The 26,119-nt window shown below is 39.1% G+C and overlaps 2 protein-coding genes across 7 annotated transcripts in view; one reads left to right on the top strand and one right to left on the bottom strand.

The window, feature by feature from the left end:
* Positions 1–277: 277 nt before the first annotated feature.
* Positions 278–20,187, top strand: LOC132262289 (neurotrimin-like). Of its 3 annotated transcripts, none has more exons than XM_059761512.1 (10): positions 278–342; positions 4,233–4,547; positions 11,090–11,187; positions 11,286–11,493; positions 14,340–14,498; positions 16,613–16,741; positions 16,808–16,945; positions 19,150–19,299; positions 19,361–19,504; positions 19,618–20,187. In XM_059761512.1, the coding sequence occupies exons 2-10, from the start codon at positions 4,463–4,465 to the stop codon at positions 19,737–19,739; spliced, it is 1,233 nt and encodes a 410-aa protein (XP_059617495.1). In that variant the 5' UTR covers positions 278–342; positions 4,233–4,462; the 3' UTR covers positions 19,740–20,187. The 3 variants fall into 3 exon arrangements, with proteins under 3 accessions (XP_059617495.1, XP_059617496.1, XP_059617494.1); XM_059761513.1 differs by having other exon boundaries at positions 11,087–11,187; positions 19,361–19,492; XM_059761511.1 differs by having other exon boundaries at positions 11,087–11,187.
* Positions 20,188–20,317: 130 nt separating this feature from the next.
* The window catches only part of LOC132262288 (opioid-binding protein/cell adhesion molecule homolog), a 37,501-nt gene continuing 31,699 nt past the window's right edge, over positions 20,318–26,119 (bottom strand). For 3 of the 4 annotated variants that reach the window (XM_059761506.1, XM_059761507.1, XM_059761509.1), the window contains exons 10-12: positions 25,805–25,900; positions 24,061–24,168; positions 20,318–22,123 (exon numbers count right to left, since the gene is read on the bottom strand). In XM_059761506.1, the coding sequence (XP_059617489.1) occupies positions 21,915–22,123; positions 24,061–24,168; positions 25,805–25,900 (413 nt within the window). In that variant the 3' untranslated portion in view covers positions 20,318–21,914. The remainder of the gene's footprint in view (positions 22,124–24,060; positions 24,169–25,804; positions 25,901–26,119) is intronic. The other variant, XM_059761510.1, reaches the window with a different exon arrangement.

Raw genomic sequence — 26,119 nt, 5'->3', positions numbered from 1 at the left:
GTGTCCACAGGCACGTGAATAATTTATAATGTCATTTCATCGTGGAATTGATGTCGCATGCATTAGTTGATTAATATTCAAACAGCACATCCCCGCCAATTGATACTGCAACTGATTCCAGGTGCGGCAGCCCCTTATCAGTGTGGGGGCGCCGCGGCGGCGTTTGAGGAGAGATTGTTGTTGATTTGCGGCCACCTCGACGCATGCTCGGTGTGGCTCACTTGCCACGCGATACTCCACACCGGAACACCATGAAGAAGTCCGCCAAATGGGCATCAGTTGCTTCCTGCGATTTGTTGTGGCAGCAGCAGAAGCTCCGAGGATCCTGGTGTGGATTTACTGGTGATTTTCAGTGTTTTCAATGGTCTTTGTCATCCTTCACTCCAGGAAAGTGTGCTCAAGTGTGGAATTTGTGGGAAAATATTTGATGATAAACCCGCAGTTTATATAAAATTGCCAATCCTTTATCTACACCGCCAACTCAATTAGTCGTCAAACTGCAGAATCCTTGAAAAAGTTCGCCCACTTCCATTCATTTATCATCGCCACAGTGAAAAAGTTCGCGGTATAAATAATAATTGACTCGAGAGCTTTCAAAAGAGAGAGAGAAAGTCATTTTGCTCTCTGCAATTCCGAGTGTTTCTCTATGTTCTTTTACGATTCATCGACGTTTTTTTTACCCCTAAAGCATGGGTAGAAATAAAAGTTTTCAACCCTTTTTAGGGTGGCATAACATATGTGCATTAAGTCCATCCAGCGTAGAGAAGATTTGGCCTGAGAGATAAGTGAAAATGTCTATAAATAAGTTTAGTCGGCCAATTCATGCACAAATTGCAAAAATGTTTTTTGGGCCAGGGGTCGTCGTGGGGACAGACAAAAAGTCTCCAGGAAGTGAAATGCAGTCCTCGTCGAAAATTCCCGTGAAGGTGGGATTTGAGCCGAAAAGCTTTGGCGACCGTAGGAAAAAGGGGGACGAAGGAAAACCCCCGAGCCACACAAAAGAATTGATGTCTCTCGTTTTGTGTTTGCGTGCGACAACATCATAAAATTCTTTCCTTATATTTGCACTGAATTTACCAGCACTCAATTGCCGTATTTTTCGCGTTGAATTGTTTAATTTTCCAATGTTGCGAGTGAAAAACGCCACTTTTTGCCGCTCTGTCGGTATGGCTAAATTGTCCCGGTTCAGTTTGTTTTCCGCCTTTGCCTCTTGGGGTCTGTTTTTGTCCCACTCTGACCACCCATACAACTTGGGGGTTTCCTGTTTTCCATTTAAATCTTTTTCCCAGGCTATGGAGCGATTTTCGTCGTCGCTCTGGCGATTCTGTACAATTGAGACGAGAAGGAAAAGTCCAGAGGGTTGATTGAAAAGTGGGCAGCACAGGAAAAAGAGGCCAATACTCGAGGGTGATTCTCAGGTGACAATTGACCACAGAACTGAAATTCACATTGTAGAGTAATTAAGTTGTCTTATGCGGTTGTTCAGGGGTGAACAACTGCTTTCACTTGAGCTCTACAAATTTCGTCATACTGAAAAAAAGCGGAGTTGAATTTGGTGAAATTTCACTATGATTGAGCGACGGTGATAAGTGAGAATACGAATTCAAAGTGAGAAATATAACTAAAAACACCATTAAATTTTCCTCCTTCAGTAGACACGAAGATTGGTGAATGAAAAGCCACTGTGAGATTTATTGCACGAGTTATTTTAATTGCGGTGCTGACTTTTTGTTATTGTGTTAATTTGTTTTATTGACCGAAAGCCGATGAAAAAAAATTTCAATAGGCACGTGCGAATTATTACCTTTTAATGAGAACTCAGAATTTCCATATATATTTAATATCAAAATAATTCAATATGAAACATCAGTAGCATTAATTGCCATCCCTCAAGTGGTTTTCAACACTGAATGTTGGTGAAAACTTGTGGGTGGTGATTTGATGGACTTGAAACTCACAAGACGAAATGTTCATCCGTTTCTCTGTGTCACAGGCAAATAATCTTCTGTGGTTTGACCACACTGATGGCCGCAAATTGCAAGGCCCCTCGGCGATTCGGGCACCATTTTCCGGCCTCTAAAGCCTCTCACGTGACTGAATTTTTCTCTTTGATATGCCCCTTTGTCCTGGCGGGGATCGGGCGGAATATTAGTTCAATTGACGATGGGTGAGTTGGAAAAATCACAAAACTTCCTTGACGACGGTTTCTGTGTGCCTAAATGTCAAAATAGACGCCAGAAAGAGTTGAATGAATTGAGTTTTGCAGAAATGCCTGTTCTCACAACGAGGGTGAGATGGGGCCATGAATCGGGGCGCAATAAATTTTCAACTTTCTCACTCCGGAGAGAAAAGCAAATTCAACTTCTATGGCAAATTGCTAAATAGTGTGTATAAATTTGACAACGAGGAGAATCATTTAGAGTGGTTTTCACTGTGGCTTTTCCTCTTAAATTCCTTCAATTTTCACACGCAGAATTTGATTAGGGCCAGGTGAATTGCCCTGAGACAATTTATTGGATGTGAAAAGGAGCCTAAAACGATCCACTTGATTTATTATTTAAACATTCTCACTTCATTCTGAATCATCTGTTCAGGATCCGAGTTCAGCTGCAAAAAACCACTGTGGACAAATTGATTTTACACACCCTCATTTGACATCAATCTCTCGCCACAAATTGAGGATCAGAATTATTATTTCCTCATGAATTTTGCATTATATCCCAACGAACACCCCCTTCTCGAGGGTGAGCAACAAATTGAAAGTTTTTCTCCCGAAGCGCCAGCGAATTTATCTGCAATAAATCTCAATTGGTGTCTTAAAGAGCATCTCTTACCATCCCCAATATACATTTTGATTCACAACTCCACTTCTGCCAAAAGGTACAACCGCCAGTGCGGCTCCATAGTTTTGCGAGAATTCACTGATCGGAATTTTCCGTGTGGCTGAGAAAAGTGGGGAATTAATAATGAATGAAGGAGGAGCATTTTACGATATTGACATGATGCCGGTGTTCCAGCATTCAGAACAAGTGGCTAGTCTTTTGGGGTGAATCCTATGGATTATTCGGCGGAGGAAGTTCTTCTTCTCCGCTGACTTGAATCCACTCAGTCGAATGCATGAATCACATGCACTTCCACTGCAGTCAGCTAAATATTTTCCCATCGCCTTTCGCTCAAAATCCACCCCCTCGTCAGTTTCCCTACGTGAGGTGATGTTTATTGAAGAACATTGGTGATAATGTTGTTTACTCAACGTATACCTAGCTATTTGCCTACAACACTGAATCAATTCTGCATAGCGCTCACTGTAATTTTCATCCAGTGAAAATTATCCTCCGTTTCCATGGTTTATTATTTGTCAGTCAGTGCAACTCCACTTCCTCATCGTTTTGAATTGTGCCAAATCTGCACAAAAGTGTACATGAGGAAAACATGCGATGCCTTCTAGTTCATCAAAATATCTATTCCAGATTACAATTATACAACAACATAACTTACACCTGCACGAAGAAAATCGTTTAGAGTGACTGAGATATAATGCAAAATTCTCCTATTGTGAATGCTTACAAAGGGCCTTGAGAAATTGTACACAAAGAAGCAAAAGTTTCATACGAAAGATTTAAATACGACAAAAAACTTCAAAGTGTATTAATAAAAAAAAAAACCAAATTCTATGAATCGACTTAATTTCTGTTTGTTGCAATGCTTTATTCAATATATTTAAAAACTTTTTATGTTGATCCATGCATATTTGAATGGAATTTGATAATATACTGAAAATACGTAATTCAAAAGTAGTGTAATTTTTATTGATTTCCTTATCTGATGAATACAAAAAATACAATTTATTTTTAAATATTGATTTTAATTAATCTACAAAATGCACAAAAATGACTATTGAAACATATTTAATAAGGTTGATAATTGTATGTAAAGCAATTTTTTGGCCCATTGAATGGTTTTACACAGTAAATAAATGGGTTTAAATTATATTTTATTTTCGGCATGTGGCAGAGTGAAAGAATGCCACGCGGAAAGCACGATTTTCCACTTTCACACTTTCCACAGCGGACGGGAACATTTCACACGGCGGAAGGTGGAGAAGGAGGGGATGGCAAAGCCAGAAAATTAATTAGAAAACTTTTCGCCATTTGCCATCTGCAAATGTGTGAATTTGACGGAGAGCACGTGGACTTGCAGTGATTCACTATCGCGCGACTTTCTTTCCGCAGGCATGGCATATCGCGCTGAGGATGCGAAAATGCTCTCAGATGGTCAACTGGGCAACTGAAGGCTCTTCCAGGGCAGGTGCTGTGACGCGGAATTAGGTCCTCTCACGGCGAGGAGAGTGCAGGACACGTGAAAAATTTGTATGAATGCCAACACTGTGCTTGTGGCTCGCGTGCAGAGAAAAAGTTGTTTCTCGTGGTGTGAATAGTATAAACGCTAAAAATAATTTAAAATGGATTTCAAGTTTGGTGTTGCACCACTCGTGATACTTTTGTACCTGCACTCAACGCTGAGAACTACCTCGTCGGAAGTTACAGGTGAGTTCATATTTGAAATTTCTTTTCAATGTGAAAGGGAAGAGGGCATCGGGCTCCCCCTCGAACATACACTGAATAAATTTGCTAATTAACGAGCTCCGACCACATAAAGTGCTCCTCCGTTCTCGCTCTTTCCCGCCCCAACTATTCTGAAAATTTCCACCCGGGCGAGATGGTCAGATGGGAAGTGGCTCATAACATGAAGAGCTTGTTAAAGATCTCACCTCAAAACGATATTAATTGCACTCAAAAAGCTCATTCTCACGAACGTTGAACATATTGCTCCTGAGTTTAGTAAGTTTCATGTGTGTCACTATCTTCTTCTGACCATGTCAACAGATTAACAAATAATAGTTTAAATGCTAAACCACAAATCTAAGTTCTGTGCTCTCCCGAAAGTCATCAGTTTCCGTTTGATTTCCCAAGAATATCCTGTCAAAGTGACTCCCAACTTTTCGACAACTTGTCTTGAGGAGTCGTAAAGATTTATCTGCTGGAGAACAGGGTGTTTTGCTCATTGACTCTGACACTCATCCTAATATGTATATGCATGTGTAAGGGGACTCCAAAGATTTCCAGTTTCACCAATTTCTGCCCCTCAACTGGCACACAAAAAGGAGATCGGATATGGTGTGAAAATTCATTTGCCTGCCAGGAGAGACACTGTCTTGTGGTGTGAAATCCCACCCACACTTTGTTTGCTGTCTATCATGCACAGAAACTCCCCGGAGTCTCGCCGGGGGGATGATCAAGAATTGCAAAATTTGCATTTAGTGTGAATGGGTGGTGGAAGGAAAGAGCCACATCAATCAAAACAAGACTCCAATATTGCCTTGTTTCCCACCTCGTGTTCTTCGCCCCGCCGGAGTTTCTTGCAAAGGTCACCGTTGGCCTCCTCTGGCCCCTGTGTCTCAAGGGGAGCGGATGGAGGCGGCCTCGTCGAACATGAATGTGCCGGAGAATTTAATTATTTATCGGTGAGATTTATCGGGGTGAAATCGCCTCCAAACTTCCCACCCTTGAACTCTATAGCAAAATAATGAAGTTTTGACTCTGAGGTCAAGTGTCATATGTGTGGCGGATGATTTTCTGTGAAATGTTACATCAGAGTTGGAGAGGATTTCCCAATAAATGATTAACGATGCCAAAAGAGGGAAATCGCTAATAGCTCTAATCGTTCTAATCCACAAATGGAAGTGTTGTGGCAAGCGAAATGAGTATCTCTGAGATCTCTTGCGAAATAAAAAGTGCGAGCATTTTCAGAGTTAATAAACCACTTAGAAAAGTCACCCAAAAGAAAGTTCAAATCTACATTGATATGGAGTGTTTTCATCTGCTGCCTCATCGTTATCTTTTATCTAGAGGTGCGTTAAATTGGAGTGCAAGTCATGGGTATTCATGTGTGCGTCAAATAACAATCAGCTCTTATGGAAATTTATTGGAAGAGACTGGAGAGCAAATGAGATTTATTTGCATCTCTGCCTTGCTCATAGGATCTTCGGCAGTGGAATCTGCAGGCCGCTGCTCATGGAGTAAATCATCCCTTGTGAAAATAAGCTCTCTTCACGTGGTGCGGGACGATAGAGGGCATAAAAACACATTGAGCATATTTGTGGATGGGAATTTGATGAAGCTCTCCTGAGGGTTTGGCGGGTGGCAAAGTTTGCCACTGCAGTCGCTCTTATGGAATTCCAATATTGAACATTATCAAAGTCACAAAGAGTGGGATGGCGTGTTTTGGATGAAAATCCCGCTACCAAAATTGGGGTCATATTTAAACGGTGATGCATGAAATTTATGATATTTTGAGGTGTGTGCCACATAGTGTCGGCACAGTCTGAATATATGATTGCGAACTTAATTCATGTCACATGAATTCATTGATAAGCCCTCCTCTGGGGCGAGACACCCCGCGAATATTGCGAATTATACAAGTCATGGGCATAGTTTGTATTCAGAAAAGCACCAAAGTGCATCAGTAAGCACAAAATTTATATGGCTCATGTGACAGAGGATTAAATTTTCATCCCAGCACATATCTTCATCTCTTAACCAGATTTTCAGTTTTTCTCTCCATTGACCTCACATATTTTTCCAATTTCAATCATTTAGTCAAATAGCGCAACGTGACATGAATACCCTGAATACCTGTGCAGATCGTGTGGAGTCTTTATCATTCGCTCACCGAGAGTATAGGATTGATTTTACAATAAACTGAATTCTGTTCAACACTATAATATAATTGATTTAGAAATCAATAGATGCGGATATTCGTAAAAAATAGACAGTGTACGAGTTCTTTCCATGTGTTGTAACAATTTATCGATTCCTGTTTTTCTAATTTTCTATATGAATGGAGAAAAATTTCAGCAATATAGAAAATTGTGCTGAAAAGCATTTCTGCAATGAATCAGTTGAAATTCTTCAGCGAGAATCCGATGGACAATTGATTTGAATCCATCTCGGTCTATTGTTGTGATTTCTCATGGATTCCCCTAACAATTCAATAGGGAGGGTTTATCTTTTGTGACTCAGCTTCGGAACGATAGAAAAATGGCATTGAAAGCATGTTGCATTGCCTCGCATAGTGTGTAAATAATCACATTTATGGATTTTGTGTGCAAAACAGTTCATCTCAGTCCATAATGTTGGCGTCTCAATTCGATAGTCTGGGAAAATGCAGTGGCTAAATATTGTTCTTAGGAGGGGTTGAAACGGATGAGAGCCACAATGGATATTTGCCTTGGATTTTGCACTAAAACGAGCAGACAATGTGAATTTCAATAAGGTGGAATCTCTTCTCATGCAAGATCATATTGAGAGAAATTCCTGCCACTCAGTCACACCATTCAGTCGGTGTTTGCCAGAAATTCGGGAGCAGATTCCCAGAACCAGAGCGCCCCATACTCGGAGGTGAAATGAAGTGATTGCGGAGACCGTGTGCTGGGGATGAGTCAAGGATTTTGGTGGCATTTCACTCTCCGGGTGGACTCACTGTTTTGTTGAGCAAATAAACTTGGAAGCCACCAATTGCGGAAGATTTTCCAATGGGGTGGAAATCGCACAGGCTGACGAGAAGCAGGCCAAAATCTCAATCACATTGTATTGCACTTTGCATGACAGTGATTCATCCGATGCTATTCGTCCGGAAATGCACGGTGGACATGGCAGAAGAGTTCGATATACTTCTATATACTCTTTGGTCAATATTTTGGGCAGTCAACATTCAAATGAAGCAATTTTATCAAATTATACCTCGAAATTGTATCTTTGCAACCGTCAGTATTTGATAGATGATCGCTTTGCCATGCGACGCGGAGCTCCGAGTTGGAATGCATGTACGGCTAGACGGGCTAGACAAATATAATTGGTTCAATTGCCTATCTAACAGACTTGCAAGGGATGGCGACTGTGGGGGGGAGCGTTCGGAGTGTGGCGAAGGAGGAAAAATATGCAAATTTCGGTGCAAACGGGAGGTGAACGCGATTTTGAGGCTCGTGAAGGAGATCGCTAAGAACGCTCACTTCTCGATTGTTGCATGACAAAATTACCTTCAATTTGTATCTCCTGCCACCCTTCGGCTCGCCAGTGAGGCCGGGATTTGTGTGCTCACAAACAAAATGTGTTGTGTGGCCAATATATCTCCTGGCATTCTTGGAACAAGCCGAACACGACCAGAATCGAACATACTCTCTCCCACATTGGACACATTACCATGTTCACATGTTTCCGGACGAATGAAATTCCACCCACAGAGGGTGGCTCCTCGGCAACAACAAATTATTCACCCTGATTAGCATTTGCTAATATAAGTGACGTGAAGGGAAATCGATACTCATAAAATGTTTCGTCTATCCCTTGGCCTCTCTCACGCCATGCCATCCTCTGGATTTTGGCCACAGAGCCACTCTCTTTCTCTCTCTCTGTTCGGCTCACGTTGAGAAAACCACCCGGCAACGTCTTGCAAAATGCAACATTGCAATTATTTTGGCTGATGTTTGGCGCCAAAAATTATTGAGGTCATCCTCGAAACGTGAAAGCCTTTTCCTTGGCAAACTTGGGCAAACTCTCACTTCCTGCCATTTCTCCACAGGTCGGCGAGAGAGATTTCATTTTGCACACACAGGGGGTGAAAATCTCCAAAAATTCACCCTAGAGTTGGAAGATTATAAATTTAAAATGCAACAATGCGGTTACATTTACCAAAAGTATACAAGTATGGTTTGCAGCTTCAATCTAAATGATAATTCAAAAGCTTTTTCCCATCTGCATTTCTGCAGGGTGGTATTTTGATGATAATCTCTTTATTTTGCGAGCCAACATTATAACCTTCTGGCGGTAATTGTGAGTTTCTTTTTAAATTCTCACAGCCGTGAAAATTATTGTGCGGAAGTTTTCTCCGTGACCCAATTTGAATAGAAACTATTTCGATAAATTGAAAGATTGTTCAGCATATGAATTTATTTGAATACAAAAATATGTGAAGTCAATAAATTTGGCTAAAAATCAGAAAAAATTGGCACTCGCGAGTTTTTCTGCACATGGTCAGGCAAACACTAGAAGTGAATCCTTTCAAATGGTTATGTTTTTTTGGGCATTGCAATAAATTTACATGAATTATTTCCAGCATTCAAACCCGGAAAATTGATTAAATTACTAAAATGTATATTTTTTCTGCTCTTTCGAATTGCGTTTTATTTAATTTACCGAGGAAAATTAATTCAATGTGTTAGGAGACCTGTTAGTAAATCACACTTATTGAGCATTTAAATCGGTTGGAATATTTATACATTTCCAATTAGTATTCTCGTGGAATCAGTTTCACTCTCGATACGAAACTTTGGTACAGGTTCATTTGAAATCACTTTATCTCTAAATTTTGAATTAAGAGATGCAAACTGCAGATAGAAAAATTCACTATCACCCCTTGTCGATAGAAGAAGCCACTGAAGAAGCTTTTAAACACGCGACTGCTAAAACATTTTGTGAAAAATTCATTTTTACACAGTTCTTGTCTTCCTCCACCCTTAATGTGGAGCAATTAGCAATAAATAAAACAGTGTAACTTTCCCTTTGGTGAGGGTGGTGAAAAAAGACTGCGAGCAACTTCCTCTGGGAGGAAAACTCTCACTGCTGGCAGACACTGTTGATATAATGGAGAGAAAGTGGTGGAAAAATTCAAAAGAATCCAAACATAAACATATTTCATTCATTTATATACATTTCCTGATGAAAATTAAAATTTCTACCTTTATTCAAATAATTTCGTGTATCACAGTAAGAATTTCTGCTACAGTTTTATTGAATTATTATTGTATTTTTCGCTAAAACAGTCATATAGAAAATGTTTTTTTTTACAATCTCTTGAAAATACCTGTCCACGACAGAGGATAGCGAATGATTATATTAAATGTGATTGAAATAGAATGTTTGGCTTCTGAGTTGGTATTGAAGTAAAACTAACAGAAAATGTGTGGATGAAAAATATTTTGAGCTACACTAAAAAAACATAAATGCGCAGAGTACTAAAAGATATTCCATCAATTCTGATATAGAACTGCACACGGTTTTCAGACACTATGCGGTGTATTTATAACATCAACTATATTTATAATATCAATTCGAGTTTCACAATAATTTGGCAGAAATCATAATGATTAATATTTTCGTTCGCGAGAATGGAATTATGAAATGGCAGATGTAGTCCATTCTGGAAAAATATTCTGTATTCATTGTCAATTGGTAATAGAAATAGTTCCTGTAGTGTTGAAACTTTTTGGCAAATAAATATAAATAGGAAAATATGAGATGGAAACTTTTATTCACCTGATATTTTGTACATGAACTCAAGCCGTGAGAGTGTTGGAGAAGGAGATGTTTTTGCGAAGAATGTGAGCATATGCAAAAAAAACCATTTGATGGATGAGAGCTCTTCTTCTGGCCATTCTGAGCCCTATTTTCTGCACTTAGAAAGTTTTGCCCGAAAATTGCAGCCACGTGATAGATGATACTCTGTTGTGTATTCAATCAATTAGAGATAAAGAAACCTCTCAAAGACAGTGCTTTTGAAACAAAGAATAGACTCAGAGAAAAAAAAATTGAAAACTTTAGGAAAAGAGCCCAAAAGTTTTAATTTCCTGATGGATGGGAGTTTTCTCTTACCATTTCATCTTTCGCTTATTGCCTGGCAATACCTGTTTACATCAATCTCAAACCTCACTGAGAAATCTCAGCAATATTAATCTGCCGCTCTTGCTATAACATCACAACCCTAATGTAAATTGAAGAAATCATTCCTTTCACTGGTGATGTTTGTCAGAGCTCATTCCACGAAACATATATCAAAATATTGCTTCAGAAAAATTAGAGAACGTCGAACGTCGGGTGACTTTGAAATAAAATCTCCAGGAAATTTGTTGAAAGCGATAAAAGTTGATTGAAATGTCTTGAAGTCATGCTGATCTCTTTCCCAATTGACAAATGATGCTCTTTGGGAAATTCTGTTACAATGGAAAACTCATTCTTTGCCTTCTTTTCAGCAGTGGATCCAAAGTTCAGTATGCCTATAAATAATGTGACAGTGCCCATCGGAAGAGAAGCCATCCTCACATGCGTTGTACAAGATCTGGGGAGTTACAAGGTAATGATAGCAATCCATAAGAGAAATTCTCGTAGCAAGCGTATTAATTTATGAGTACAAATTGACATTCTTGGTGTAATTCCTCAATATTGTGATAGGTTGCTTGGCTTCGAGTGGATACACAAACAATCCTCACAATTCAGAATCACGTAATAACGAAGAACCATCGCGTGGCGATCGTCTGGGCTGAGAGAAGAACGTGGCAGTTGAAGATTAAGGACATAAAGGAGTCGGATCGAGGATGGTACATGTGCCAAATTAACACTGATCCCATGAAGAGCCAGATGGGTTACTTGGACGTCGTTGGTGAGTAGATATTTCACTTGAAACTGTCTTTGAAAGTGGGAAAATCATCTGAAGTGAATCTTCAACATAAGATGAAAGCTCACATTTGAACAACTCTGCTCAATACTCAATGAATTCAACTACTTGGGTGTACTTGACTCTGTGACTCTGTCGTCCCTTGCATCGCTAAAGCCTGTATGTCGCCGTATCTGATTTTCGGAGCTTGATCGGGTGGTTGGCGGCGGAATTCCCGCCAGCAAAGTGTCGATTTTTCCTAACGGAGAGACAAGGGGGTGCACCGGTTGCGAGTGGGCAACATTGAAACGATTGAAACAGTGGTGCTCCTGTGTAATTTAAATAATAGAGTCGGTCGATGAAAGGCGCCGCCGGAAGTGAATGACTGCGAAGGGTGGGCTCCCGACGTCGTGCCAAATCCCCCACCCATCAATGGCGACCCCTAAGCGGTTGAATACTTTATTTTGGGCGGAGTTCGATTGTTTGTTCATTTATTTTTGCCGCAACGTGCGACTTCATGCACAAGGTGGAATTTTTAACCTCCAAATCTGCCACCCTATCGCGTCGCGGAAGACTATGGAAAAATCACTCTGGCGAAGGGGTGAGCGCTTGTAATTCCTCTTGAATAATTTACTCATTTTGCGGGAATTTTTATGCAATGATGCACTCGTTGTGGGATTGAAAATGCTTCCCCGCAAAGGGTCAAATCCACTCTCACTCTTCCAATATGTGGGCGAATACAACTTTTTCTCGGTTGGGAAGGTTGAACTGAAAATTTAATATGTATTTCACATGATGCTGTTCATGCATATTTCTCTGTTTAATGCATTTCCACTCTCATATTGCCTAAAATGGCAGATACACATTTTCACTTGATCTTTGTTAATTAGATTTTTTGCTGAAATTAACATTCGTCATTAGTTTGTAATTTTATCCATTCGTCTTTCATATGGGGAACCTAAAAAATAATTTAATGCAACATAACGCGAGACACAAGCCTCTGTGAAATTAAAATAAAATAGTAATTCACATAATACAATATCTAAAAAAAAACTGAGAAAATGCAGGAATTTTCAGTGCCATAATTATATCATTTGCTTTGCCATCGAATATTATTAAGTGGTACATATACAAACATTAATAATCATGAACCGTGTAAAAAAAACAATAATTAAATTAATTTTACTTTACATATGCAAATCATATGAAACACAATTTTCAGCTCTTTCGTATCGCGTCTGGGTTTAATGTGTTAATAATGTTGTATGTTTTATAATTTCATAGCTGTAATTTTAATACACTTTTAATTGAAATCTCAGCTTGTTAACGCGGTCATTTCTATGGAGGAACAAATTAAAATTAAAATCACTATAAAATGTGCTGATGATCCTATTATGGTTTAATTCCTTTAACTGCGCCGCCACATGCTTTTGAGAAGTAATTTTGTCAGCATAATTCTTTATTTGTATTTTACATGGATATTTTTTGTAAAATAATGTTAAAATCAAAATTGTGGTAAAATTTAACATTTCAATACAAATCCATATTGCTGATTTCCTCCCTGAAATTTGCCCAAAGCAATAGATATGAAAAGCCCGGCAATTATCGCGTTGGGAATTTAGTCATTTAGCACATTGGCACTTTTCACATGCGACAAACATCCCACTAAGCGAAAATGTTGTATCCACGTCAATTTATTTGCCATACGACAAAATTTTCATATGCTTTGTTTATTTTAGTACTGGCAATGGCAAAGAAAGAGATTCAAACTCGATAATGCAGGACAATTTGAAGCCTGTGCGAAATAGGCATTTTGCGGAGGTGTCTATAAAATTTTCGAGGGGCCTCATTGACAGGCCTGGGGGCGGCTGGAATTACTGGAGTGGTGTTGTGGTGTGGAAATAGAGAAATTAATGAATATTCATTTGAGACATGATGGACATTCACCATGGAACTCAATTAGGCGTATTACACCACATGGCCGCATGAATCTGGGAATATTCTCATGTCAATACCCCAATCATCCTCCACATGAACTTCCACTTCACGACTATTCATCGACAATGGGCCTGTGGGGTGGGGAAAAGAGTGATTGGCTGAAAATCCCGCACTTTTTCTATGTCGCGCTCAGTAAAAATTTTCCTTTCGGCACTGGTCTACGCGATGCTTCTCCCCAGATTCTGAGGGCGATTTGAAGTGCCAATAAAAGCACAATATTCCTGCAAAATTTCGCAAGCTCTACCGAATCGCGGGTCGACATTGCGCTGCTCATAAAGCATGTAGCATTCAAATTCCATGAAACATTGCGTGAAATAAATATTCAATTGAAAGCCTTCCGGAGTGCAATAGAGAAATGCACCCACTTTCATTTCAATGTTCTATTGAGACATTTTGTAGTTTGCGCGGAAAAAGCGGTCGGACAGAGAATGAAAGAACAACAAGAGTGTACGGGTAAAAAAGAGCTCAATTCAGTGGGGTATTTTGATAAATGGTCTCTCCCCACCATTCAATTGGAAATTGCTGTTGATGATTGTTGAGGGGCTTTATTTATGCCGTCCACTGGACAAATCTCATCCCTCACCAGCGCGCCCGAGACTGTACTGATGTGCAGTGGTCAGGGCAAAAAATGACATGGAATCGTGGCTTCCAGATAGACGTGCGAGAACAATGGGGCGACATCAAATCACGAGGGAGCTATTGAGAGCTTTGGGAATTTTCTCAAGCTCTCCCCCATGTCAGCTTTCGGTACATTTCCTCCCCACAATTTGCTCCCCATATGTTGTGACAACGGCTTATCGGATGGCATATACAGGAGATTTTCAATGATGTGTACTTTCTTCCTTTCCACGCAGTTCCGCCGGATATTTTGGATTATCCCACGAGCACGGACATGGTGGTGAGGGAAGGCAGCAACGTGACACTGAAATGTGCGGCCACCGGATCGCCTACGCCAACAATTACCTGGCGCCGAGAGGGTGGCGAACCTATTACGCTGCCCGGAGGTTCCGAAGGTGAGTCAGGATGCACTTTAACAAGCGCTACAATTCAAAATTTTGAATCTAACCATGAAGCTTATGCTTCGTGGCCAAGTTGTGTGTTGTCGGCGGAAGAAAAAGGGGTTGAAAGAGTCTTGAAATAAGGCTTTTACGACGACAGGAAGACACATTGAGATGGAATAATGAATATGGAATTGAAATTCAACAATAATTTGCCATAAAGCCGCCGCTGATGGTGGGAAAGTAGGTTGAAATATTTAGCAGGTTTAAGAACTGCTGGGTAAAAACTGGTCGCAATTTTATGGACTTGGACAAGGATATTGTTAATAATAATAAAATGTCCTACGCGAGGGTGAAGGCGATAATATTTTATTGATGACGAACATCAATTTGCAGGCCCTCGACGGAAAAAGGGGCCACTCTGGGCCACCCAATTTTCTTGGATGGAAAATGTGGGACACTTTTTCCCTCCAAACTAATGAAATGGAGTGTCTTTTAATGCAATTTTCCCCTTCCTATCGCACATCGCGGATATAAAGAAATTTTATCGCCAGTTTGACGATGACCAAAATCAGTCTGCGGACTTTGACGCTCGGGTCTCTGGCAAAGTGGCAAGGAATTCCGTGACGCGTGTATTGGACTCATTAATTGCCAATGTGTTGCTATAAATAATAAAATTGGCCTTTTTATTGTTTCCTCTGTGCGGTGAGAACCCCAAATAAAATTTATTCATTTCCTAATCCATAATTGAGTGTTTAATGACTCCACGCTTGGGGTTGGGACGCTGTTGATGGTGACATTAAATCCAATAATTAATTATTGGGTGGTTTGTTTTACCCCCACGTTTCTCATGGCTCTGCCGTCACGACAGAATTTTCTTTTCCCCAAACTTTGTAGATAACAATTCAGCTTTTCTGAGTATTATATAATGGGATTGAATCTATGGCACTAGCAACTCTACTCTATGCTCGTCTGCCAAGCGTCTGGGAAAGGCCTTCGATGCCAATCAAGAAGGCTCACATAAAAGTTTTCCATATGATTCCTTGCACATTTTTTACCTTCACGCTCATCCGCCTGAAATTATATTTTTCTAGTGGGGTTGTTTAGACAATAATAATATTGCAGAAAATGTAATTTCCCCTTTCTCATCAGTGTCACGTGCAAGATTTCCCATATCGCTCTTTTGCTCCGCGTTCGCGCGTGCTTTCATTGTCAATAAACAATTCTCTTTTTCGCCTTTTTCCCCAAAAGCACACCCCCACACAAGAGGAGGGCCGAAGCGTGGCGAAATGCCTCAGCAAACCGCTGCACTGAACTACCCCCAAAATCCACTTCGCTTCGTGCCCCAGTCTAATCCTCCGTGTGTTATTAAATTACACCACACCCTTGTATGCTATTACACTTATTTAATTACACCCTCGAGCGGGCAGCAATTGAGAGAAATTATCCGGAAAGCGCCAATGGGAGGTATCAATAAGTGGCCTCTTGTCTCACACTTCAATTGGCCTTCCGGGAAGTGCACAATCATCTGCATGCACTGTAATTGCATTTCAATTCTGCAGCAAACTTTAACTTTGAAGTGCTTCCGCGAAAAATCGGAATGTTTGAAAAAGCATTTTCAAACATGATGTATGGAATTAAGTAACTATGACGTAAAAGAATTTGAAAACATATCCTGTGAATCTGTTGTGAAAAAATAAATAATGTTGAGGAGGACAAGTTTCTGAGAAGAAGAACATAATCCCTCTAATTCAGTTACAACGAGCTTTATTAACATCCTGAATTAATTACGCGTCAAGAAATGATTATGACAATTATGATATCATTTATTTACATCACCTCCATCCCCTATTCTTCTCACTTGTGCGCTCCATCCCTATGAAAAGAGGGTGTGTTTGAGGATGAGATTATTAGGGTAATTTGGGGTGATGATGGAGTGGAAATGGGGCGACAGGAGCAAAGCTCACGTCTGGGAGGGTCGAAGTGAGACATGGAAGATTCAATCACTGCCAGAATTGTTGTTAATTTTCCACGGTGAAAAATCATCGAAGGCCAGGAAGGTGGAATGAATGGGAGAACGATGAGAACTCAATTATATCTAACGCATTATTCTCTATTATTCCCTATAGTCTTGAGTGTGGAAGGATCAACATTCACCATTTCACGCGTGAATCGATTACATATGGGCGCCTACCTGTGCATAGCCTCAAATGGAGTTCCGCCGACCGTCAGCAAAAGAATAATGCTCATAATTCACTGTGAGAAATCTCTTCGTTTGTTTTTACACTTGCAAAATACACTCTAATTCATTGTCTTTCTTGCAGTTCCACCGATGATTTGGGTGCAAAACCAGCTCGTTGGCGCTCTTGAGGGACAAAAAATCACCCTCGAATGTCAGTCCGAGGCATACCCCAAGTCCATTAATTACTGGACACGTGAAAAGGGTGAAATCGTTCCGCAAGGTAATTCTGCGGCAAAGAAGGAGTGAAAGTGTGGAAGGACACATTTAGCTAGAAAGAGATGATGTGATTTTCTGTGCCTCATTAAAAAGAGCACCTAATTGCCAATATCTATAGCCAAAAATTGGATATTATGACTGATTTTTATTCTTTAACAAACTGTTTTGAGGGTGACATCAATCAAGAGACTAAAGTCTCGATGGAATTTTTGAAGGGACACACCAATTAATTAGGCTTTGATAAATTTGCTAATTGGGTCTAATTAGGGTGACTTTCTAATCATTCATAAGAAAAAATGTTACCATTCTATTATTCTACAGTTTTTTTTTCATTTTTTGAAGCCAAACAAATACAATTCAACCAGGAATATCGGAAAAAAATTGTTTTTCTTATTGCGTTAGTAAAAACTTCTAAATTTGGCTTGAATTGAATAAAAAGTATTATTTGCCAATACTCTTAAGTCTCTTGACCTCAATGCCTCATGGCGGAGAAGAAAGTGGTGGAAATTTTCCAGTGAAAGGGAAAATTGGTAGTCACTTAGGTAAAGAGAAAAATGTTCGGGGAAAAGTTTGTAATTTATTGCCGTTTTCTCTCCTCAACGCTTGAGGAGAATCTCCAGTCAATTGGAGGGTATATCACCTTGTAGACTCGTCATATTTATAATGAAGCCTCCGCAGTTTTTTGCTTCACTTGGCAGAGATAACGCGCCTTTTTGTGGCCTTTCCCCACAACTTCTTCACCCTCTTGTTCGCCAATTTGTATCACTTTCGGGCTGTCCGCCCTTTTCCCTCCCGCACTCCTCAGAATCATACCAGTGGAAAATGATGGAAGCATTTGCACCCTCGTCATTGCTCAGTAAAACGTTCACATCAAATCACAGGGACATTTCTTGTAAATTGATAATGATGATCGTGCGGAGTATTTCAGAAATTTCCCACCCAATAGTCAAGTGTGAAAAGAAGGTGAATGTCTGAACGGCACTCGAACGTGATTTGTGTCTCAAACGTCTTTTTCCTCGCAGTCTGGGTTTTATCTGCAGGCTGAAAAATATGTTTTGGCATTTAATTTTATTAGACGGAAAAAGTTCCTTGGCCGAGAAAAACATTTTTTGTCTGGCACAGAAGGTGTCGCAATTTGATAAGGAGTGAGGAAGGTATATATCTCAATCTTGTACATAATGACATTTTAATGCTTCGCCGTCCTTTCCTCACGGTCATGCCGGCTGTCCTGGAAATGGAGTTATGTTGTCGTCAACAGAGTTTAAAGAATTGAGGAATTGAAATTGCAATTTAATTGGCAGTGCAGCTGACAGATATTCAAAGCAAAATCCTGCTGAAGTTGTGACTGAAAGCCATCGTGTCTAAATATATGAATTCCGTGCCTTTGCAGCACGCACAAGAGTGCGTTTTAAAAGCCCCAATTGAGCTCATTATTGTGTCACTTTTGGTACATTTACTCTATTCCCAGCATTGCGGGAGAGCCTCCAATTCCTCCCACGAGAGTGGCCATCAATTAACATTCCGTATCAAATCCATTGGCATGTTGAAATTTCGCGTAATTCACATTAATTTGCCGACTCGCCCACCCCCTCGTTCACCCTCTAAATCACTGCGTATAGAATTCAATTGCAGTGTCTAAATGTGGCTCCAGCTGATGTTTTTGTAGCGAATAATACCGGCCGGTGATGCTTTTTATTTATTATTCAAATTATAAAACGTTTTCAACTGTCATTTTATGATCAGCATCATAATTATTCGACACTTGTCCCATTGATATTCCATCAGCAGACACTCTGCCACTCGGAGCTTCAAAAGGAAATTTAATGCTATTTGCCATCGTGCCGCGTGTTAAATTGGTTTTAGAGGATTTCGTATGCAACTAAACGGAAAGATGTTGAGCTGATTTTGTGAGGTGCATCGAATAATTCATTCGGCAAATCATTGAAATTGGCACAAAATCAATATATAAATGTTTTGATATGAATTGGATCATTGGGCACACGCGAATGAGATAAACAACAATTAACTCACTAATAATTCAACAAATCATCAGATCAAATATCAATGTTTCGCTATAGAATTTCAAACAACATTTATGTGACAAATTGGTAATTGTGCGGATAGTAATTGCTGTATTTAAATTGCTATTTTTCCTCGGAAAGTTTACAATGACAGAGACACATCATTTATGTTTTCCTATCTATTCAGGTGGTAAATTTGAACCTGTTCTCCTGGATAATGCCTACAAAGTGGTAATGAAGCTCAGCATAAAATCAGTGAGTCAGGCTGACTTTGGATCCTACAAATGCGTCGCAAAGAATAGTCTAGGTGACACAGATGGCACTATCAAGCTCTACGGTGAGCCTTTGACAAAATGTCACCAATACTGGATATTAAAAGCCAATGTTCAATATTCTAGCTATTCCACCGCACACCATCAGCTCCGGAGAGAGTCAAGTGGCAAGATCGCGAGGGAAGATGCTGAGGAAGGATGGCAACGGGCTTCTGGAGGCTAATACAATCGTCGACGGGGTCGTTGTGGATGGTGATGGTAAAAGGAGAGGTTGGACAATTGCACTGCGCGGTGTAGTTTCCAGCTCATTCACCAGACATTCTGCGCGATATTAATAAAGTGAAGGATGTTCTCCAACTAATGACATCTCCTTTCTCCCACAGATATCGCTCTCATGGGCAACAATGACGTTACTTATAGCAGTTCAGCTAGCATCAAGACACTACTCCACATCCTCGCCATTGCATCTTTCACGGTGACTTGGCGCTATGTCGCTCAACTTTGATGATAATTCCCAGCACGAGGATGCGGTGAAGCTCCGCAACAGTTGAATGTGTGTTTCCCCCGAAAGCTCCGTTTTGAATTAATTTTAGACGAGAGATTGTGTACATATTTTGAGGAATATATACGAATTGTTAGATGAACAATGCGATGTAATTAGGCCATTAAGACAAGCTGACAATTTTGCGTTCATAGAAATATTGAATTAATAAGTTTTCTCCACATCGCGAAGAGCTTTCGCGTGTGTGAGACATTTTTGATCTTGTTAGGTGCATCACTATATATGACACGTCACGGTGTAAAGTTCAAAGGCTAATTTAATTATGAAATACATATCATAAAAGGCATTTTTAGGTGAACAAGAGAGACTCCCATGAGAAAATGAGAATTTAACTATACTTTGTAAGATGTATCCTTTAAAATGAAACTTGATGTAGTTAAAATCTGAGGAATGCAGTTTTAAATGGGTTCTTCCCTGGGATGGGACGCTATTTGCTGAATTTAATGCAGGTTACGTAACGACAAGAGGAGGGGTATACGCTCTTCCACAAATACTTCCATCATGCTAAGAGATACCATTGCTTTCTCTCAATATACTCTGTATTTTTAAATTATTTCACCTTAATTTGTAGTATAGGTATTTTATACACAATAGTGTGATTTTTTTTCCTACAATATAGAGTTAAATTAATCTTATTATATATACTGTAAATTCTATGGAATTAACTAACAGTTAAGGAATTAGCTAATGAGAACCTCCTCTGTGAAGAAAACAATATTATATGTTCTAAAAGAGCCACGATATTTCCCCAAACAAATGCTACTGAATGACTCACGGAATTATAATGAGGAGAAAATGAGAGGATTGAATAAACGGATGATAAAAGCATAAATTTCGTAGCAAAAGCAAGTGAATCATTTTTTCATTTTAATATAGAATTACATCCCCTTTTATTATATTTGCAATATGAGGTGCATTTCCTCTTGAAATCAACAATCCAGTATCTGCCACGGGCATTTATAATTATATTATTTTCCTCATATTTTCCCATCACATATTCACTATATTTACAAATATTTCTCTACAACATTTACACTACAACTCTTTATTGGAATATTCATTTGTCATTTTATGCTTTCAAATCACAACTAATTTTTTTTATTACATCTCTTCATGTTTTGAGAGTCCCACATTTAGAGAAGAGATTTTATTTGTATAGGAATGGCTTTCAATTGGTTTACTTTAGGGGGGAAAAGCTCTTTAACGTTTTCACTTTTTATTTATTTACGTATATCATATAATCTGTATTTGAGGATAAATATTTTGGGATGAATATAAAATGAATTTATAAAATTAACATGTTTTCCAATGTTAAAGCGGATAAAGCATTTCACAAAAATTTTCAAATTATATTTAGATTTAGATATCCACTGTTTTTTTTCATTTATTTGAGCAACTAATTATAGATGTGACTCTATCATTTTTTTATCTGTGCTATATGTTTAATCTGATTTTTGTTTTTTTCTATTACTTCCTCACAATTAAATACGAATGCATTTACATATAAATTGCTCCATTGATAAATAACAATTTTTTTGTATTGGTGACCGCAGCAAAAAACATTGATTTTTATCTCCTTTCTCGCTATGATGTTTTATTTTTTTTTGTTAAATTGGGTGCATCGTCAAATAAAATTAAATGAGATATTTTTTTACACCAAACAAGAGCAAATAAAGATTTAATTGCGATGACAAATATGTAGTTTATGATTATATGTAGCATCGAAATCAATTTTGGCCAATCTATACGTATTAACATGGTTAACTGGAAAGAAATACTGTGTGATTGTGGGAATAGAAATCAATTATGAGATCCTAATTGAACTCCCTTACTTTATCCTCAAATAGGAAGATTAATTGAATAACGCGAAGCAACGAAATGCACTCAGAGATCAATTGAAAAATGATTAATTCTCCCCACATTTCGTCTGAGCTTTTCATCCTTCCCATCGTCTTACGACTCTTAATTCGCTTTCGATGATTAGACCCAAACTTCTTGCGCGCCAGTACTGTCGAGGAGGTGGAAATAATCCGGGATTTATCGGCGAATGAAGAGTATGGCGCAATTTTCAATTGAACTCGTGTGCAAAGAATTAATTATGTTGCCTCCAATCTCATTTCAATTGTCCATCATAAAGCCATTGGCTTCTTGTATCGTCTGCAATCGGATGCCACTGAATGCAATGAGAAGTACCACGAAGGTCCAATGCACTTGCGGCTGAGGAGCTCTTGACGCCTTCGATGAGGCTTCGTATTGCTCCTTCGTGAGCAGATCCACGTCCCGCTGCACTTCCGTGCTCGCCACACTGTCGAACCGATGGCGATGGTCTGCAGTGAGAAAGAGTCATGAATTACCCATCAATCAATTGAAACAGGAGAGAAAGTGGGAAAATGGGAGAAAAATGCATTACTTCTCGCCCATTATTTATCTTCTAAAGCTCCCAAAGAGCTTTAATTCTCGTCCAAGATTAACTGCGGAACGATTTTATCCCCTCTTTAAGTTCAGATAGTATCTTATGAACTGCAGTCTTACTTTATATGGATCTTAAAATAGTATATTTATTGTAGAACTTTTCGCAGTGCTGCCGAGAGTTTGAAAATGAAAAACTACATAAATACACAAAGAATTCCAAACTTAGACAATCAGTAAATAATTCTTTAAAGGAATATTTCCATGATAAATAGAGAGCTTTGGTCAATTAATTTGAGAACTTCGTACTCTGCAAACTTTATGAGTCATTCTAAATCTTAGCATAATTGGAAACTGACTATTTTAATGCTTGCTAAATTAAGCAACATGAGAAAACTTTACCATTTCACACAGCATACAACGTTTCAACATTAATTCCAGTTAATTTCCTGTAAAATTGAAAGCCAATCACTTTATCAAAGCTTACAGTATTCCTTTAACAGGTAATTAAACCTCAAATTACTGCATTATATCACACCAATTTGCCGTCATTCATGTCTATGAATTCACGCTCCATCAGGTGAATCCCTTTGAAATGCACTCATAACATCAACTTTGTCTATCTCTTCCACCGCCACTATCAATTGGGTGAAATGGTTCAGTGGCGGTGTGCAATTTTCTTCCGGGAAATGAATCGTGATTTTTCCACAATCACGCGAATGGAGTCGTTTCATTAATACAGTTGCATTCACCTTTGATGCTGTCTCTCGGCGTTTCACTCACAAAATTGAGCTTCCAGCTCGGCACACCCCTTTTAATCACCCTATCGTGAGCTCGTTATATCTGCAGTTATTATTTTCCCATTTCGCCCTCCTTCAGAATCCTCAACATCGCGATTTATGCCGTGATTAAATTCACTTCTGTATTGAGTCGCTTCCCATGAGATGGAGAGAATTGTTTGCGGAAAAATGGGCACCGGTGAAAGCACTTCTGGCGAAGCTTTCAGTGGTGCAAGTTGATTGATTGTCCGAGAAATACAAGGCAAAATTGTGCCATTACAGGAACATACTAATGCACAAAACTTGTTCTTATCACGAAATATTTCCTCGGCATTTGCTACAATTATTTCTGTAGGTTTAATATTTACAATCTATTGTCTTTTACATAGGAAATGCTCGGGGCTTACTGAACATTTATTCTAGTCGAATAGAAGAAGAATAACTTCCAATATCCGTTACATAAAAGATTCTTCATATACTTCAGACGTATGTAAATGTATGAGGAAGAGACTTATAGAGTGTTCGAATGAAGAATGTGTTCCATTTTCTTAAACACACTCTACCGTGCATATCATCTTGGTATTCATTCTTCGAATTTCATCTCTTATATTTGGTGTTTGCATTTAACATAAGGGGATCTACATATGGTATTTCAAAGGTGAAAATATATTGAATTAATTTAGGTAAATAGAAAAAAAATGAATCATAGATTTTTCAAATGATTCTTTGATTCCACACATCTCATGGTTTTCTATTGCGTATTGTAAAATTAAAAAGCTAATGTAGGTGAAATGCTGCCTCCCTTCAAAAACTGCTAGTCTCTCCAGAAATGCTTATCCCCGAAAGTCGCTCTATAAACATTTGCAGAAGAATGTGGGAGAAAGAGAGAAATGACAGGAAAGTGGAGGAAAAATAATTGATTACGAGAGAAGCTGAGCAAGAAATAAAATTCGATTTTGGATTAAAATTTATTGTTTGGCGTTCTCTCTTTGCCACTGCCAGAAACCAGATGCTTCCATGGGCCATCCCTCCATATCTTCTTCTCTCTTTCTCCCGCCATGCTGCTGACACATCACCTCTTTCCCGGCCATCCGAGTTCCAGGAGCCGGATGTTGTTCCGATTAGAATTTTATTCACTGCCACAGAATAAGCTCCGGCCGTTGATTTGTAGTACGTTCCTCGATCTAACTCATTTCCCGGTGAATATTTTGGCGAGCCGAGCGAAACGATGAAGCCCAAAAGAAAACCAGAAAAATTCACATTAGCCTCCATTCTCCTCAATAATTCAATTTTCATGCAGCGAGCTAAATTTATGGTAATTCTCACTGGTTGGCGCAAATTCATTTGGCTTCGATTCTAATTAAGATATCACTGGGTGAAAGTAGCAGTTGAAAGAGATGCTTTTTCCCTTCCCACGTCAGTATAGCAAAATCATTCTGAATATTCAGATTGTCTGGGGATGCGAATTGGATTCCTCTCACTTTCCCTTTCCCACAAAAAAAATCTATTAAAGTCATGACCTTTTGATTAATGACTTGCCCAAATTACCAAACATCTCCCTACCCTTTTGCAGGATGCAAAACATGGAAAAATCATAACTGAAAATCTTTTGCAAAACTCCGAGCGCAGGATTATATTCATTATTTAAATCATGATAAAAACAGCTATGATGAGGAATTTTCTGCCCTTACGAGATGAGTTGGACAGCGAAAAAATTGCTCAACTTTGTGTGCACAGAAAAAAAGTGATTTAAAGTTCCTCGAAGGTCTCCTGCACTCTCGCGCGCCCTTGTCGCCCTCGTAGATTGCTTATGATAAATGATTTAGCGTGCCATAAAGTAGAAACTTTCATTTTTTATTCAGTAACATCTCTTCCATAAACAGAAGGTGATAAAAGTGCATTTTCGCAGAGAGACAAAAATATATCGTGCTTTTTGCTTGACTGATGTTTCATAGCAATTTTACGGCTAATCTCTTATTCTGCTCCATCGGGAGCAAACATGAAAACACAACTAAAACTTTTTGTCTTATCAAGCTTCTTTGTAAAATCACAAAATGACATTTTGTTATTAGAGCTAAAATAAAATCCTAATGGAAAATTTAGTTCAAAAGTATAAATTATTCGCAGCTCTGACTTAATGGAGAGCTCCAATTAAGGACGTCACTTTGTTAATGGTCAGCCCTTAACTGGCCAGCATTCTAATAAATCTCTCTCAGCGGTTGGCACTTAATGATCCATTAATGGACATTCTTCCCACAAAATCTACCCTATATATAATTGGATATAATCCACAAATTTGGCTCTGCAATTATTCATAGTTGCTGTCCATTTGAGAAACACGCTACGAAATTTTCAATAATAAAATTCGTCAAATTTCCAATTTGAATTTATATTACTTTTCCCGTGAAAACACAAAGTGGCAACCAAACCACACAAAAAGCTTCTTTTTGGGGATTTTCATTAAATGTTTTGACAATGAAGAGGAAGAATTCCAATAAATTGCCTCGCTCTATGGCTATAAATTCAAACACCGAATCGCTCTGGAGGAAGTAATTAATTTTAATAAATGCAGGCATAATTGAATTTCATGGGGTGAAGGAGGGCGAGAAAAAAGGCATTCATGGAGGAATCTTCACATGGAGTGGCTGAAATCGCTCTTCTCGGAACACGTTCTCTGCATTCTAATCTCTCTGCATCTGAGAGTGATTTGATGAAGATGACTCGCATTGGGGCACGCTCAAGGGGGAACGGCAAAGGAGAAAAGGAGATCGTGTGGTGAGGAAAAAGACGAACGGAAAAATTGAAGAGATGCACACAAACCTTCGGGATTCTCCTTCTGCTGCTGAATTATCAATGGGGTCGTCTCAACTGCAGTCGTTGGAAGATATGTAGTCAATAATGTCGAATGCGGAATATCTGCAAGGAGAAGAGTTGCATGGTGAGAGGTCAGGATGAAAAATAGGAGGAAGAAGTTAAAGAAAATGTTATAAATACAACCGACACACCATCTATGCAGTCTCAAGAGGCAACTCTCGTATAAACTTCATGGGTGGGAAGCGAGGAAAGCTCACCCCAGAATCTCCTTCAAATGCCAAGTACTCGCATGGAGTATGGAATAGTCCCCCGTTCTTTTTT

The sequence above is a fragment of the Phlebotomus argentipes genome, unplaced genomic scaffold, assembly GCF_947086385.1.
Source record: "Phlebotomus argentipes unplaced genomic scaffold, Phlebotomus argentipes genome assembly contig_15, whole genome shotgun sequence".
In the NCBI taxonomy this organism is placed as follows: domain Eukaryota; kingdom Metazoa; phylum Arthropoda; class Insecta; order Diptera; family Psychodidae; genus Phlebotomus; species Phlebotomus argentipes.
Note: the sequence above shows the minus strand (reverse complement) of the source record. Positions and strands in the feature narration are given on the sequence as shown.

Excerpts from the sequence above, each read along its gene's own strand:
- LOC132262289 (XM_059761511.1), top strand. The coding sequence starts at position 4,463 with ATGGATTTCAAGTTTGGTGTTGCACCACTCGTGATACTTTTGTACCTG. Across the intron at positions 14,499-16,612 it reads GCTGCCCGGAGGTTCCGAAG|TCTTGAGTGTGGAAGGATCA; the intron begins GTGAGTCAGGAT and ends TATTCCCTATAG. Across the intron at positions 19,505-19,617 it reads TGGTGATGGTAAAAGGAGAG|ATATCGCTCTCATGGGCAAC; the intron begins GTTGGACAATTG and ends TTTCTCCCACAG.